The 14,651-nt window shown below is 42.7% G+C and overlaps 1 protein-coding gene across 1 annotated transcript in view; it reads right to left on the minus strand.

Annotated features, from left to right (window-relative positions):
* Manba (mannosidase beta) overlaps positions 1-4,957 on the minus strand; it is a 48,276-nt gene extending 43,319 nt beyond the window's left edge. Inside the window, exon 1 of the mRNA XM_070022354.1 lies at positions 4,712-4,957. Coding sequence (XP_069878455.1) covers positions 4,712-4,888 — 177 coding nt within the window. The 5' untranslated portion in view covers positions 4,889-4,957. The remainder of the gene's footprint in view (positions 1-4,711) is intronic.
* Positions 4,958-14,651: the final 9,694 nt, after the last annotated feature.

A 14,651-nucleotide genomic window follows, 5' to 3' on the forward strand; every position in this document is an offset into this window, starting at 1 on the left:
ACTCTGGCGACTGAGATCTGAGGATTGTGGTTTAAAACCAGCTGGGTCAAGAGAGTCCACAAGACTCTTATCTTTTGTTAACCACCAAACAGCCAGAAGTAGAGGTGTGGCTCAAGTAGTAGAGCACCAGCCTTGAGAAAAAAAAAAAAAAATGAGAGTGCTCAGGCCTTAAGTTCAAGCTCTCAGTACCAGCACAAATTAATTAACTAAATTTAAAATGGAAGAAATCAGCTGGGCACTAGTGGCTCACATCTGTAATCCAACCTACTCAGTAGGCTGGGATCTGAGGATCACAGTTCAAACCTAGCCTGTGTGACTTTCATCTTCAATTAATTGCAGAAAAAGCCAAAAATGGAGCTGTGGCTCGAGTGGTAGAGTGTTAGCCTTGAACAAAAGAGTTCAAGAACCAGGACCAGCAACAAAAAAAAAAGAAAGAAAGAAAGAAAGAAAATAAAAAAGAAGAAGAGAAGACGGAAGGAAGAAACCCCAAAAGGTGAAATAGGTTTCCCCAAGTCCCACCACTAAGTCCAGCTGCATCCCAGTGATGGCCCCCCCGCCACATATGCTCTCCTATAGGACAACAAGGAAATTATCCCATTGGACCTGGATGTGGGGATGTGACCCCACTGGAAGTTGTTATTGCTCCCATTTACCAACAGAGTTCAGGGGGCAAAGTTCATATGGCTATTTAAATAATGCTGAAGCAGTGACTCAGACCCAGGAGATCCAGCTGAGTGATCACACACTTGCTCATTAGCCAACGCTTGTGACATGTCACAAACCCTGTCCACAGTGACAGCATCAGAGCTACTGACTGAGTAAGCAGCTGGAGACTAGCGTGTCACGGGTGCAACCCTCCTGCTGATATTTATAACTTACATTTACCCTTCTTACCACACATCAACAAATCATGGGTCATCAGCACCTACAAACAGCATGATTATCATGTATAATTGTCAGGGAGCTTCTGGATTCCATTAATTACCCCTACTTATCCAAGATAAGCAGACTACTTAGTGAGACGGACCTCTTCTACTTCTTCCAGGAGCTAGGAAGTGGAAAACTTGAGGTGACTCGTGTGGGGAGAAGTAGGTTGGAGGAGACTGATGGAACAGGTGACTCTGATTCAAGGTGCACTGAGCAGCCGGGCGCCGGTGACTCGCACCTGTAATCCTAGCTACTCAGGAGGCTGAGATCTGACAATCACCGTTCAAAGCCAGCCCGAGCAGGAAAGTCTGTGAGACTCTTACCTCCAATTAAATCACAGAAAAAGCCAGAAATGGAGCTATGGATCCAGTGGTAGAGCACTAACCTTGAGCAAAAGGAGCTCAAGGACAGTGCCCAGGTCCTGAGTTCAAGACTCGGGATGAGCAACGCAACACACACACACACACACACACACACACACACAAACACACACACACACACTATCTGCATGCCTTTCTTCTTGCTCACCAGTCAGTTGTTGCTCTGTTTTACAGGCTTTGATTATTCAGCCTTGAAGAATGGGAAGACATTAGGGATTCTGTACAGAAAACACAGATAGTCACCTGCGAAACAGCCAAGGCGGGTCACAGAGCCTCTCAGTAAACGCAAATTCCATTTGATCATCATCTCAAATCAAAACTCCTTCTTTACCTAGCCTCCTCTTCCTCTTACTTGCCACATGAAATCTATCAACACGTGCAACGAAATAATTCCTATTGTTTCTGCATTCAACACGTGTTCTCATAACCATTCTCACAACTTCACTGCTTCAGCCCCAGACAATAGAACTGTGATGGTCCTTCCCCTGCGATCTATGCTTCTACTCTCCTGTGCCCTCATCTTCACACTTGGCAGTGACCTTCTAAAAGGTAACTGATCACTGGATGCTGGTGGCTCCTGCCTGTAATCCTACCTACCTAGGAGACTGAGAGCTAAGGATCACCGTTGGAAGCTAGCTCAGGCAGAAAAGTCTGTGAGACCCTTATCTCCAATGAACCAGCCAAAAGCCAGAAGTGGAGGCATGGCTCAAGTGGTAGACAGCCTTGAGTAGAAGAGACAAGTGACAATACAAGGACCTGAGTTTAAGTGCCAGTCCTGCAACAAAAGAAGGGGAAAAGGAGCCAGGCCCTGGTGGCTCACACCTGTAATCCCAGCTACTCAAGAGGGTGAGATCTGAGGATCTCAATTCAAAGTCAGACTGGGCAGGAAAGTCTGTAAGACTTTCATCTCCAATTAACTTATTTCATGATATGAGCAACCTTTCTCAGTGACTCGTGACCTATATTCTTTCTTGGTAAGTAACTCTAGGCAATAATCTGACTTGCTGCAGTCATTGTTTCTCATTGGCTTCATTCAAGAAGTAAAATGAGGCACACAGGGACTAGGAAAAACAAACCAGGCTTCCTCCAAACAGGCCCAAGTGAAGCCTCGGGGCACTAAGGGCAGCTCACAGTCTATGTCACAGGTAGCTGGTTAACTGAACATAAAGCACTTACATTTGAGATTGCTTACCCAAACATATACATAGGACAGTGCTCACTGTCAGTTATAACCTGCTCTTTCTTTCTGACACACACTTTGACAAAAAGAGAAGAAAGCAACTCCTGAATACCGGATAGGAAATTTTGCATAACCCTGGTTGATAACTTGTGGTTAAATTAAACTGAGATAATCTTGATGGTGGATCCTAATGTTTCACAGACACAAGGCTTTCCAAGACACCATGACTAAGCCTAGCACAGGACAGAATCCAGGTTATGGAGTCAGGGCCATCTGGGTTCCAATGGCCTGTCAACTAAGTTGCTGTAGGGTCTTGGGCATGCACTCTCTAACTTGTCCTGGCTCCAATCTCATCCACTCCTGCTCTGTTGAGCTGTTATGAGCATTGAGGACAACAAGTACAGCTCAGGAGTGCGTGGTGTTCTGGTACATTGTCTCCCAACAAAGAGAAGATGGGAGACAATGATAACACAGCAGGTGTGAAGCCCAGGTGGAGAAAAATGGAAGAAAGATAAAGGAAGAAGCAAGTCTGTTTGCAAAACTCTGTGCACAGGCTGCAGACAGGAAATAGGTCCTCAAGCTATGTGTATACTGAGGCTTGGACCCTCCCCCCCAACCCACCTCCGGGCACAACTACACTTACTTATATCTCAGCCTTAAAAAGTGATTTAGGCGCCAGGTGCAGTAGCTCAGGCCTGTAATCCTAGCTACTCTGTAGGCTGAGATCGAGGTTCAAAGCCAGGCCGGGCAGGAAAGTCTGTGAGACTCTTATCTCCAATAAACCACCAGAAAACCAGAATTGGTGCTGTGGCTCAAATGGTAGAGCGCTACTCTTGAGCTGAAGAGCTGAGGGACAGCGCCCAGGCCCAGAGTTCAAGCCCCACAACCAACAAAAAAATAAAAATAGAAATAATTTAGGCCTATCACCCGTGGTTTGTAATCCTAGCTATTCAGAAGGTTGAGATCTGAGAAGCCACTTGAAAACCAGCCTGTGCTGAAGTCTGTAGGATTCACTTCCAATTAACCTGCAAAAAGCCAGAAGTGGTGCTGTGGTTCAAGTCTTTAAACTGAAAAAGTCAAGGGAAAGCAAAAGCCCCCAAGTTCAATCCCCAGAACCTGAACCAAAATTAATGTTTTTAAAACAAATTAGGATTTACAAAAAAGAAAAAGTTTGCAATATACAGTACAAATTCAGAAATACAGAAAATAATAGAGCACATACCTAGGCAACTCAACATTTTTTTTCATTTTTGCTATATTTTGAGAATTGATTGTGATGGTATTACACAGTATTTGATAACTTGCTTTCCTTCATGTGCTAAGAATTAATTTTATTGGTATCTAGTGATCTAGTTTGTTCAACTTAACTCCTATAGGACATTTCAGCATAGAAACACATTAAATTTATCTCTAAAAAGAAAAAAAGTATTTAGGCTTAGGGCTGGGTGTACAGCTTATTGGTATAGGCCCTGGATTCTAACCTAGCACACAGCCAATCCTAGTATTTAAAGTTTGTGCTAACACTGACAATTCCAACTTTTAATCTTGCCAGTCTCCTCCTCTGCTCCCATCAGGACTCCACTAAATTTTGCAATTGCAAAAGAAAGAAAGAAAGAAAAGAGAAGGAAAGAAAAGAAAAGGAAAGGAAAGGAAAGGAAAGAAAATCAACCCTGAGACGTGACGTGGGGCAGTGCAAACTGACTTTACTAAAGATTACTGTCTCCAGCAAGCGTCCAGGTTAACTTTCCTTGTTTTAATTCTCTTTAATGTTTCTTTCCAGCTCACACTGGCAGAGAAAATTCTCCATGGGTAATAACTAAGTCGTTAACTCCCATCCCCAGTGTGCATGACAACGTATCTTTAGGCTTCGTTTTGTGGTTTGGCAGACTTGCTGCCACTGCAGGTATCTTTTAGGAGGAAATAATTGGTTATGTTCATGTTCTTTTTTTCTTTTAACAGCGACCACGGCGTTCGCTTTCTCAACTTCCTCCTTCCTGAGTGACTGGGGTCCTCAGCTTGGGTCGATGTCTCTCCATCCAGCCTGTACCCCCCTAGCTGGGCTCCCTCCCCCCCCCCCCCCAGATCACCAGATGTGAGGGGAAGTTGGCGCCAAACCCACGAGCAAGGGCCGGAGTTTGGGGGTTGCCGGGCAGTCCTGGGGCTCCAGCACCGCGGAAAGGGGAGCGGGAGGGGCGCGGGGGGCCGCGCGGGCCGCGCCTCGTACCTGGATCAGGCCCTGCCGGATCAAGGCGCTGTGCACGCAGCCCGGGACCGCGCCGGGCAGCTGCAGCGAGCCGTTCCCGCTGCGCAGCCGCCAGTCTCCGCGCAAGCTGAGGCTGCTCGTCGCGGCCGCCCAGCCCGCGGGGCCCACGGCCAGCAGCACGAGCAGGTGCATTCGCATCTCGGGAGCCCACGCCGCGGAGACCCACACACACACACACACACCTCTCGACCAAAGCCACGCGTCCTCCGCCAGGCAGCGCTGGCTTTGGCTGTCCCCGCCCCGGAACCCCGGGCCCCGCCCTCCCTCGGGACCTGAGCCAGCCCCCCGGGTCAGCTGAGCGCCGGGCCCCACGCCCCCCCCCCCGGTCCCGCCCGTCCGCCAGGCTCCGCGGATTTCTCCATCCACCGTGGGGAGGGCCATGGAGTCCATCCGAGGTCAGGGACACGACGAGCGGCTCCTCCCCCCCCCCCCCGGACCCCGCAGAGAACCGAAGCGGGGAGACGCACCCCGCCTCGGTCCCCGGCCTCCGTCCACAGCCTGCGCGCGCGCAGCAGTGATCTGCGGGTGCCCGGGTCCCCGCACAGCCCGCCCCGTAAAGAATAAACAAGATCGCGGGACGCTGGTGGCTCAGGCCTGTCATCCTAGCCACTCAGGAGGCTGAGATCTGAGGATTGCGGTTCGAAGTCAATCCCGGGCAGGAAAGGCTGTGAGACTCTTATCTCCAATTAATCCCCAGAAAAACAGAAGTTGAGCTGTGTGCAGGTGTGGTTCAAAAGGCAAAGCACCTGTCTTGAGTAAAAGAGATAAGGAAGAATCTAGGCCCAGAGTCTACACACACACAGTTACAGATTACAATTTGATCATCCCATTTAATATTTTACAAACTGTGAATTATTTAGTGCAAATGACAATCTTGGGTTTAAGTCAGAAGACACCCCTCCACCCCACCCCCACTCCTGCCAGGGGCAAAGTGAGGCATAATGAGTATATGTAGTAAGGTATTCTGACCAGCGTCAAGAGCGACATTTTGGTCCTTTGCCATGCAACGATAAATGTCTCCTTCATCGCTGAATATATAAAGTTGTCAAACTGATTAGAACATCGTGGGGCACCAGGGCCAAGAATGTTCTAATCCCACAAGTCGATTACAAAAGCAATAAAGGGAAATTAAGTGTAATCACATGTTGAGTGGATATTTTCTTTATTTCCCTCATCTCCAAATTGGGGAGAATGGAATGTAAGAACTGCCCTCAAAGTCTCACTAAGAGGCAGACAAATACTAGAGCAAAAAGAGGTAGTTGAAACTCTGCCTATCACTAGAACTTTGTGTGTTGAGGTTGCATGACTTTTATGTAAACCAACTCTGTGGAAGGTCATTAGGCTTAAACTAGTAAAATAGGGCCCTGCCCAAGACAATCCATGAAATCAGTCAGAGGACCTAGGCATATGTCAAGAAACAAAGACATCTAGCAATCCAAAGGACTCCCACCATTCCTTATTAAGTGTGATAATCTGGGAAGGAAGGAAGACCAGAAGCATTGGAGTAAGAGGGCTGTGGAAAAGCAGGAAGGGGTATAAAAAGAGATGGTCACTCCCTTCTCCATTGTATTATGCAACTATCAAGTTGATCATGATCTGTGTGGTTGGAGAAGCTAAAATTAATTATACATTGAACTGGACTTTTGTGTGCGTGTTGGTGTTGGGCTTGAATTCAGGAGCTGGGCACTGTCTCTGCATTTTTGCTGATGGCTGATGGGCTCTACCACTTGAACCATATTTCTACTTCTGGCGTTTTAGTGGTTCATTGGAGATGAGAGTCTTACAGACTTTTTGGTTGGCTTTGAACTGTAATCTTCAGATCTCAACCGCCTGAGTAGCTAGAGCTATAGGCATGAGACACTGGTGCCTGGCTGAACTGGACTTTTTTTGGTCAGTCATGGGGCTTGGGTGCTGTCCCTGAGCTCTCTCACTTTGAGCCACAGCATCTCTCCAGTTGGTTGGAGATAAGAGTCTCACCAACTTTCCTGCCTGGGCTGGCTTTGAACCTCAATCCTCAGATCTCAGCTTCCTGAGTAGCTAAGATTACCAATGCATGTCAGAATTGGACTTGTTAAAACCCAAGGATGGGAAAAATAAAATGTGAGGTTGAAGTGAAATATCATTGAGAAGAAAAGAGGCCAAACACATGTATAACTGAGGAAGGTAGGTACAGTAGGTACAGTAAAGTAGGTAGGTACAGTAGGTAGGTAGGTACAGTAAAGTGGTTGTAAAACAAGATGTATTTGGTGGCCTGGGAAGGTGGCTTAGTGGTAGAGTGCTTACCTTGCATGCATGAGGCTCTAGGTTGGATTCCTCAGCACCATATAAGCAGAAAAGGCCAGAAGTGGCGCTGTGGCTCAAGTGGTAGATAGCTAGCCTTGATCTGAAGAGCTGAGGGACAGAGTTCAGGCCCCACAACTGACAAAAAAAAAAAAGAGAGATGCATTTGGTATTCCTTAAACTCTCTGGAGAACTGTGCCTGTTTCTTCTATAGCAATATTTATGATAACCTAAGACGAGTTCTCCATGATGCAAATGGAAAATAAAATTTGTATTTGAGTATTGTGACGCCCGCATTCCCAGGTCACCTGGCTGGTGGGGTAGGGGCTGGAAGGGTGAGGAGCAGTGATTGGGTTTCAGCCACAGAACATGAGGTATGGGCCATTTAATTAAAACTTTTATATCTAACAGGCCTACCAACCTCATTTCGCCTTCACAACACTGAAAAAAAAAAAAAGCCACAGAGAAAATATCAACAAACTCCAAAAAAGAAAGAAATGTCATTCTCTGACCATATATAATAAAAAGATATTTCTTTCTACCTAAATACCATTCACTTGTAATGTTACAAACATATCTATAAAAACCTATAGGTCAAAGAATTAATAGGTTGCTTGTTTCTGATCTGGAATGTAAAAAACTTGGAAGTCATCCACCATCATAAATAAATAAATAAAAGATAGCAAACAAAACCAACAATTTTTAGACCTGTCAGAGAAATGAGGCCACAGGGCAACCCGCTGACCCCTAAACTTGAGAGATAAACAGGTATCCACTGCTTAGCTGGGTAGACTCTCCCCTCCCAGCTGAATTTTCTGGGCACCAGAATATAGTTGGAAAACCTGGAATATAATAGGATCAGTACAGATCAGCTGAAAAATTTGCCTTCAGGAGTTTTTTTTTAAAGAGAAAAATCTTTGCAGTGTGTGTGTGTGTGTGTGTGTGTGTGCCGTAATCTTTGCAGTGTGTGTGTGTGTGTGTGTGTGTGCCGTGATCATATAATAGGATCAGTACAGATCAGCTGAAAATTTTGCCTTCAGTTTTTTTTTAAAGAGAAAAATCTTTGCAGTGTGTGTGTGTGTATGTGTGTGTGTGTGTGTGAGTGAGTGTGTGTGTGTGTGTGTGTGTGTGTGTGTGCCGTGATCTTCAGATTCCAACGTTCTGTATAGGATTACAAGTGTGAAGAACCAGCACCTGGCTTTCTCTATACTTCTTGTAAGAGAGGGGCAATAATCTATTTTGAATGTGTCTGTAATTTTGTTGTGCCAGTGATTTTGTTAACAAGACTTGAACTCAGAAGAAATTATTATCAAGGCCAAGCATACTGAGGCTGACCAACCTGGGAGAAGGGAAATGCCCAAATCCATTTTACCCATCTGAGGTGTTGAAATAACACCTAAAAGACTGTAAAGTCCCTAGACCGGCAACAGGAGCTCACTAAAAATCACTGTTTTGTCCAGAAAAGTGCTTCCTTGTCTCCATACCTTCTTACCACATTCTGAAAGGCCTACTTACTGTAATTCCTTTTCACTTAGTATATCAGATGTGGTTTTCAACAACAAATTACATAGTGAAGTAAGAGAGCAAGTACAGAGCAAAGTACCCCAGCTATACTCACATATGACAGGAACATTGAAATGATCACACCAGGAATTTTCTACTGCTGGGTTCATACAGTACTAGATATGATGGGAAATACAGAACATCTGCAAAAACAGATGAAAGATGGAAATGCTAGAGATCAAGAGTTCTGAAACAGAATTGAAGGATGCCTTTTAAGGACTCATCAGTAGCTGAAACATAGCTGAGAAAAAGAAATCTGAATTTGAGGATATGGTGTGAACTATTTAAAGTATTGGGGGGGAGGGACTATACCTATCAAAAAATGGAGTTATGCAGACTTTCAATTTAATTTTTTTTTTTGCCAATAGACTTGCCTTGCAAAGAATGTTATTTAAAAAGGAAAATTAGAGTGATAGTCTTGAAGACTCTCAGGTCTACAAAATGAAACCTATTAGAAGACTTTGTAAAAGCTGAATAAAAACTTTTCTTATACTTCCTAGATATTACTTTTTTTGGGGGGGGGAGGTCCGGTCATGGAGCCTGAACTCTGGGCCTGGGCGCTGTCCCTCAGCTCTTCAGCTCAAGGCTAGCGCTCTACCACTTGAGCCACAGCACCACTTCCGGCTTTTTTCTTTTTGCTTATGTGGTGCTGAGGAATCGAACCCAGGGCCTCAGGCATGCAAGGCAAACGCTCTACCACTGAGCCACCTTCCCAGCCCCTACTTTTTTTTTTTTTTAAAGGAGCAATAAGGTGCCTTGGTATAAATGAAAAGAATGGTAGCAATGGCACAGGCACATGAGGCCAGGATTAGGAATACATGGTGGAACAATACAGAGCCAAGTAGACCAACTTTTAACAAGCAAAGGCAACATCATGGGTAAAGTCTTTTCACAAATGGTAGAACATCAGGACACCCATACACTCAAAAACACAACTAGTAGTTTCAAGCCAAGTATTATTACTAAAACCATGTACTTCGGTTGATAATGTGGTTCAATTGTAAGAAATATATCACTAGTGTGGGATAATTTCTGGAGGCATACACATGTGCAAAAATATATAGGAACTCTCCATACCTGTTTCCTGCAACTAGTGTAGTAATCTTCCATTTTCCCATCTCTCCTGTATTTGTTGAATTTGTAAAGAAGAGACTTTTTTTTTTTTTTTACCCCTTTTCCCTTCATTTTTTGGTGCTAGGACTCAAATTCAGAGCTCATGCCTGCCAGGTAAATGCTCTACCAGTGAGCTATATTCCAGCCCCCAAAACTATACATTTTAATAAGCCTGTTTAACTTGCTAATCATTTTTAATAACTAAAGATTAATCTGGGATAGTCCCCAGGCCCAGAGTTCAACATTATATGCTCTTCGTAAAGGCACCGTCCAAATCAACTTTGCATACCTTGGCAAATCTCTATCCTTGTGTAATCATACCAATTCAGAACATTTTTATTCTAAAGTTCCTTATGCTTCTAATTAATTCCTCCCCACCTCAAGTATGTTGCCTTCTACCTCTTCTTGAATAACACTGTATACTATCTTGCATTATTTTCTAATACAGTGTTAAGTTTACATCATTCATTAATTCCTAAAGGAGATATTTTTTTTTGCCAGTCCTGGGGCTTGAACTCAGGGCCTGGGCACTGTCCCCGAGCTTCTTTTGCTCAAGGCTAGCTCTATACCACTTGAGCCACAGTACCACTTCCAGCTTTTTCTGTATGTGGTACTGAGGAATCAAACCCAGGGCTTCATGCATGCTAGGCACTCTACTACTAAGCCACCTTCCCAGCCTCCTAAAGGATATTTTCTTTGATGTGGAAATAGTCCAGTATCTTGTTTCCATTGTTGCTTTCTTTTTTTTTTTAATCTTAAGACTGGGACTCAAACTTGCTGATGCTAGCTTCTGCCCATTGTCTGGCACTCCACCACCTGAGGCACACCTCCAGCATCCATTGCTGCTCCCAAGTCAAGCTCCCTTATTGTTTGTTGTTGTTGTTTGTGGGGCCTGAACTCTGGGCCTGGGCACTGTCCCTGTCAGCTCTTCAGCTCAAGGCTAGCACTCTACCACTTGAGCCACAGCACCACTTCGGGCTATTTCTGCTTATGTGGTGCTGAGGAATCGAACCCAGAGCCTCATGCATGCAAGGCAAGCGCTCTACCACTGAGACACCTTCCCAGTCCCTCCTTATTCTCTGAAGGCAATCTACTTGTTTTACTTTTCTACTCTTTCCCATTTTGCCATATTTGTGTATTTTTTGTATATATTTTCTCGTTTCAACTTCAATGGGTATATTCAATCTGCCTGCAGCTTAGTCTCTTTTGTTTTAGAAATGTTACCATTTCAAAAACTTTTGCTCCAGCTTCCTTTGTAATAGTTTAGGTCCAATCAGGAGAGAAGCACCACACAGATTAAGCAGAAGCAATTTATCATTGACTGTAAAAGAATGACCAGTAAAAAGAATTCTGTCAGCCCAGGGCTGGGAGAGAAAAACAAACTTAAAAGGTGTTCAGGTGTCGCTGGAGCAGCTGTGGCTTCTCCAAAGTTAACAAATACTTTGCTGGCTCAGATTCTTGAATTGCTGTAATAGACTACCCTGTACATTTAAGTATGGAAGCAGGTGATCACAACTGATACTGCAGACCTTCACTGGGTGCCATCAGATCTCTTCAGAGCATTCAGACTAGCAGGAGTGGGCAGTTTGGACCCCTATGCCACAGGTAAGCTGTGCAGAGGCTTATAAAATGCACGTTTACACATGTGGTTTCCCAGGAGTCCTGTATATCTAGCTACTCAGATCCTCAAAATCTGAGGATTGAGGTTGGGACTAATCCTGGGAAAAAGTCTTGAGAATCTATCCTAAAATATCCAATAAAAAGCCAACATGTAATGCTGGATACCCGCTGCTACAATCTATAATTGTAGCTTGAATTGTAGTGTGTTTGAAACCAGCCTGGGCAGGAAGTCTGACTCTATTAACCACTAAAAAAGTCTAAAATGGAGCTGTGGCTCAAGTGAGAGCACCACAGCCTTGATGGAAAGCTCAGGAACAGCATCCAGGCCCTAAATTCAAGCTCCAGGACTGTGGTGCTTGAGTGCACTAGTGCAGGATGTAGGTGTGGCTCAAGTGGTGTAGGCACGGACCTAGCAAGCATACATACCAAGCAAGCACAGGCCCTAAATTAAAACCAGTACTGGCAAACACTAACAGGAAAAAAATGTATGTACATACATATGTACCCACATGCACACACCACTGGAACACACCTTCAGCCCTTACATTTTTCCCCCACCACTGACTGTCATGTCTTAAAAAATTCCCATTCTAAATAACTTACATTTTCCACTACATTGGGGGGGAAAAAAAACAAGTTGCCTAATGTGGAGACACAGAATGAGATATGGGTTCAAATCTTTATTCAAACTATTTAGCACACTCAGCAAGTACATCTTTGAACCTGCTTAATATTTAACCATTGGTTAAACTATACATAGCAGAATTAAATGATTTATGTACTATTTCAAGGGTCAATGGGGAAATCAACCTAGTCTTACAATTCAAAATACTGTTAGGTAATCTGTTTTACAGTGTTAACAAAAACATGTCCTCTGTAACCACAGTTTTAACTAGCTTCAAAGAATCACTGGCTGTAGCTATAAGGGATGCTTGGAAGAGACTTAAAAAATTATTTTTATCATATAGAACCACTTAAAACACATCATTAATACAAGGGGCTCTCGTATTTTAATTAGAACTGGGGTTTATCACAACTTGTATTTTAAGGAATTTCCCAAGGGATATTCTCATTTTGAAAAATCCTACTAAATTTTTGAAAACCATGAAAAATACCCAAAATCCAACTCAAGTTATTAAATTCAATTGTGTACTTCATGTTATCTGGAATGAGTAAGACCATAGTGTGTTTAAACACAGACTTTAATGGTAACAATTCCTTTAAGTTCACTTAAGTTTAGCTATTACAAGTCTTATGCAGATGTCACTATTAAAACATTTAGTTACTTGCACTGGGTTCCTCTTAAGACAATTTCACTTAAAGTGTTTCCATCATTTAACAGTTTGTTGACACAAAACATGACTAATTTAAAGCCACACATCCCATCTTTAACACAGCAGGATCAGTATCCTAATTATACTTCAACTAAACCATTAAAGTGAGTGTTTCACTACCCCTGAGACCCACTAGTTAACTGTGGTTCATACTTACATTAAATGTGAGTACACCCACATAAGAAAGCAAACTCAGTTAAAAAAAAATTGATTATCACACTGCAAACCTGTGGTAGGGGGCAGAACAAAATAAATTTACTTACAGGCCAAATGGACTTTTATGCATTAGAAAGTATAGGGAACATCAGTCCAGAGTCAGAACTTAATGAGCTAATGCTCACTTAGCACTAGCCATTTCAAATTGCTGAGTGGGGTGGGGAAGGCAAATTATTTCAAAAATTTCATTGTAGATGATTCTTATGTCCAGTGTCTATACATTCAAAAAGGGTGGTTTTCCAGGTACTTTAAACTTCTGTTCTCTCAAACCTGGAGAAGCCTCTATGGCTTATTCCCTTAGAAGCAACATATGAAATGTTATATATAAAGCATCAAGTCAAAGATAAAGACAACTGGACACTGTTTATAAAGAGAACTGGACATACCCACTGTTATTTTAAAGGCTTAAGGAAGCCATCTTTGAAAATACCTTAAATCACCTAAGGTTAAAAAATGCATCCATTTGAAAATCAATTAGGAATTCACTGTTCTGTGAAAAGTGCATTTTATTTGTTTGGCTTTTCAAGAAATACTGCCTACTAAAGCTGTTGAGAATTAAAGAGTCCCAGGAATAATTTTAAAAGCAGAGCCAAAGAAGAGTTATTTCTTACCTTGTGGGGCAACTATGTTACTAGTTTCTCATTCATAATTTTAATCAAAAGGTTTAACACAGCATGACATCTCCCCTGAAGAACCCATGATTTTTAAGCAAAAAGGAAAAAAATCACTCATTGGAAAAGTTATACTTAGTTATGTTGGTATTTCCAATGAAAAGTATTTTACAGAAATAACAAAGCCAGAACATCTTCAGAAAGCATGCATTTCACTTCTGGTTTAGAGAAAAACCTTGTCAACAAATCATGTCCAAACTACATATTAAAACGTTTCATAAACAATTAAACTTTTAACATTTACTTCTAGCTTTCCGCATCTGTGTCAAACAAGGAATGAGTTGCACATCAAGTGTAAGCAGTGCGAAAATGTGGACGTGGAGACATATGCTAGAAATTGAATACAAGACTTTTAAGAAATAAAGCAATGGGAGTGTCAAAACCAGGAAAAAAAAGTAAAACTACAAGATTAGGAAGTGTAAAGAATGATAATGCCCTTGTTACTACAGAAGTTTAATGGCACAAATAGCACTTGTCAAGGGAATTAAAAAAAAAAAAGAAAACCCCAATACAATAGCATTGACTTTTATTCATTCATGTTAAGTCACCTGAAATGGTATCTGCTGCATTTAAATGCTCATTAATGTAAATGGCTGAACAAACCTATTTCCATGGATGCCCAATATCTCATGGTTAAGTCACTTCAACACAGCCTCATGACAACTCCCACACCAACAGTACTTTATTTGTAAATTGTGACCCACTATCACTCCCACTTTTCCCCCAGCTATCAAGTGGTACATGATAAAGAGAAGTTTTAGTTAGGGGATGCACCTGGAAAATAATAAAAGTTCCACATACACGTTCCAGAACTGCTAGGTCCCAAGTCCATTTATGAACTATAGGGCTGCCAGTATCATGTGCAGCATATTAAAGCTACACTATTTGAATAGCTTATTAATTCTGCATAAATCAGGTTAAACAATGTGTCAACCTGTAACAGACTGTGCACTTTAACTGAACATGGCAAAATATTCACTCTCTGAACTTTACATCATCATTTGATGTCAAACAATGAAGCAAATCCCATCAGTATATACAAAAAACAGCTTTCCATTTACAAAACATTGTTTCCCATACTGATTAATCCAGGCAGCTAACTCA

This window comes from Dipodomys merriami, unplaced genomic scaffold (assembly GCF_024711535.1).
Source record: "Dipodomys merriami isolate MVZ:Mamm:240054 unplaced genomic scaffold, mDipMer1.0.p SCAF_15, whole genome shotgun sequence".
NCBI lineage: Eukaryota > Metazoa > Chordata > Mammalia > Rodentia > Heteromyidae > Dipodomys > Dipodomys merriami.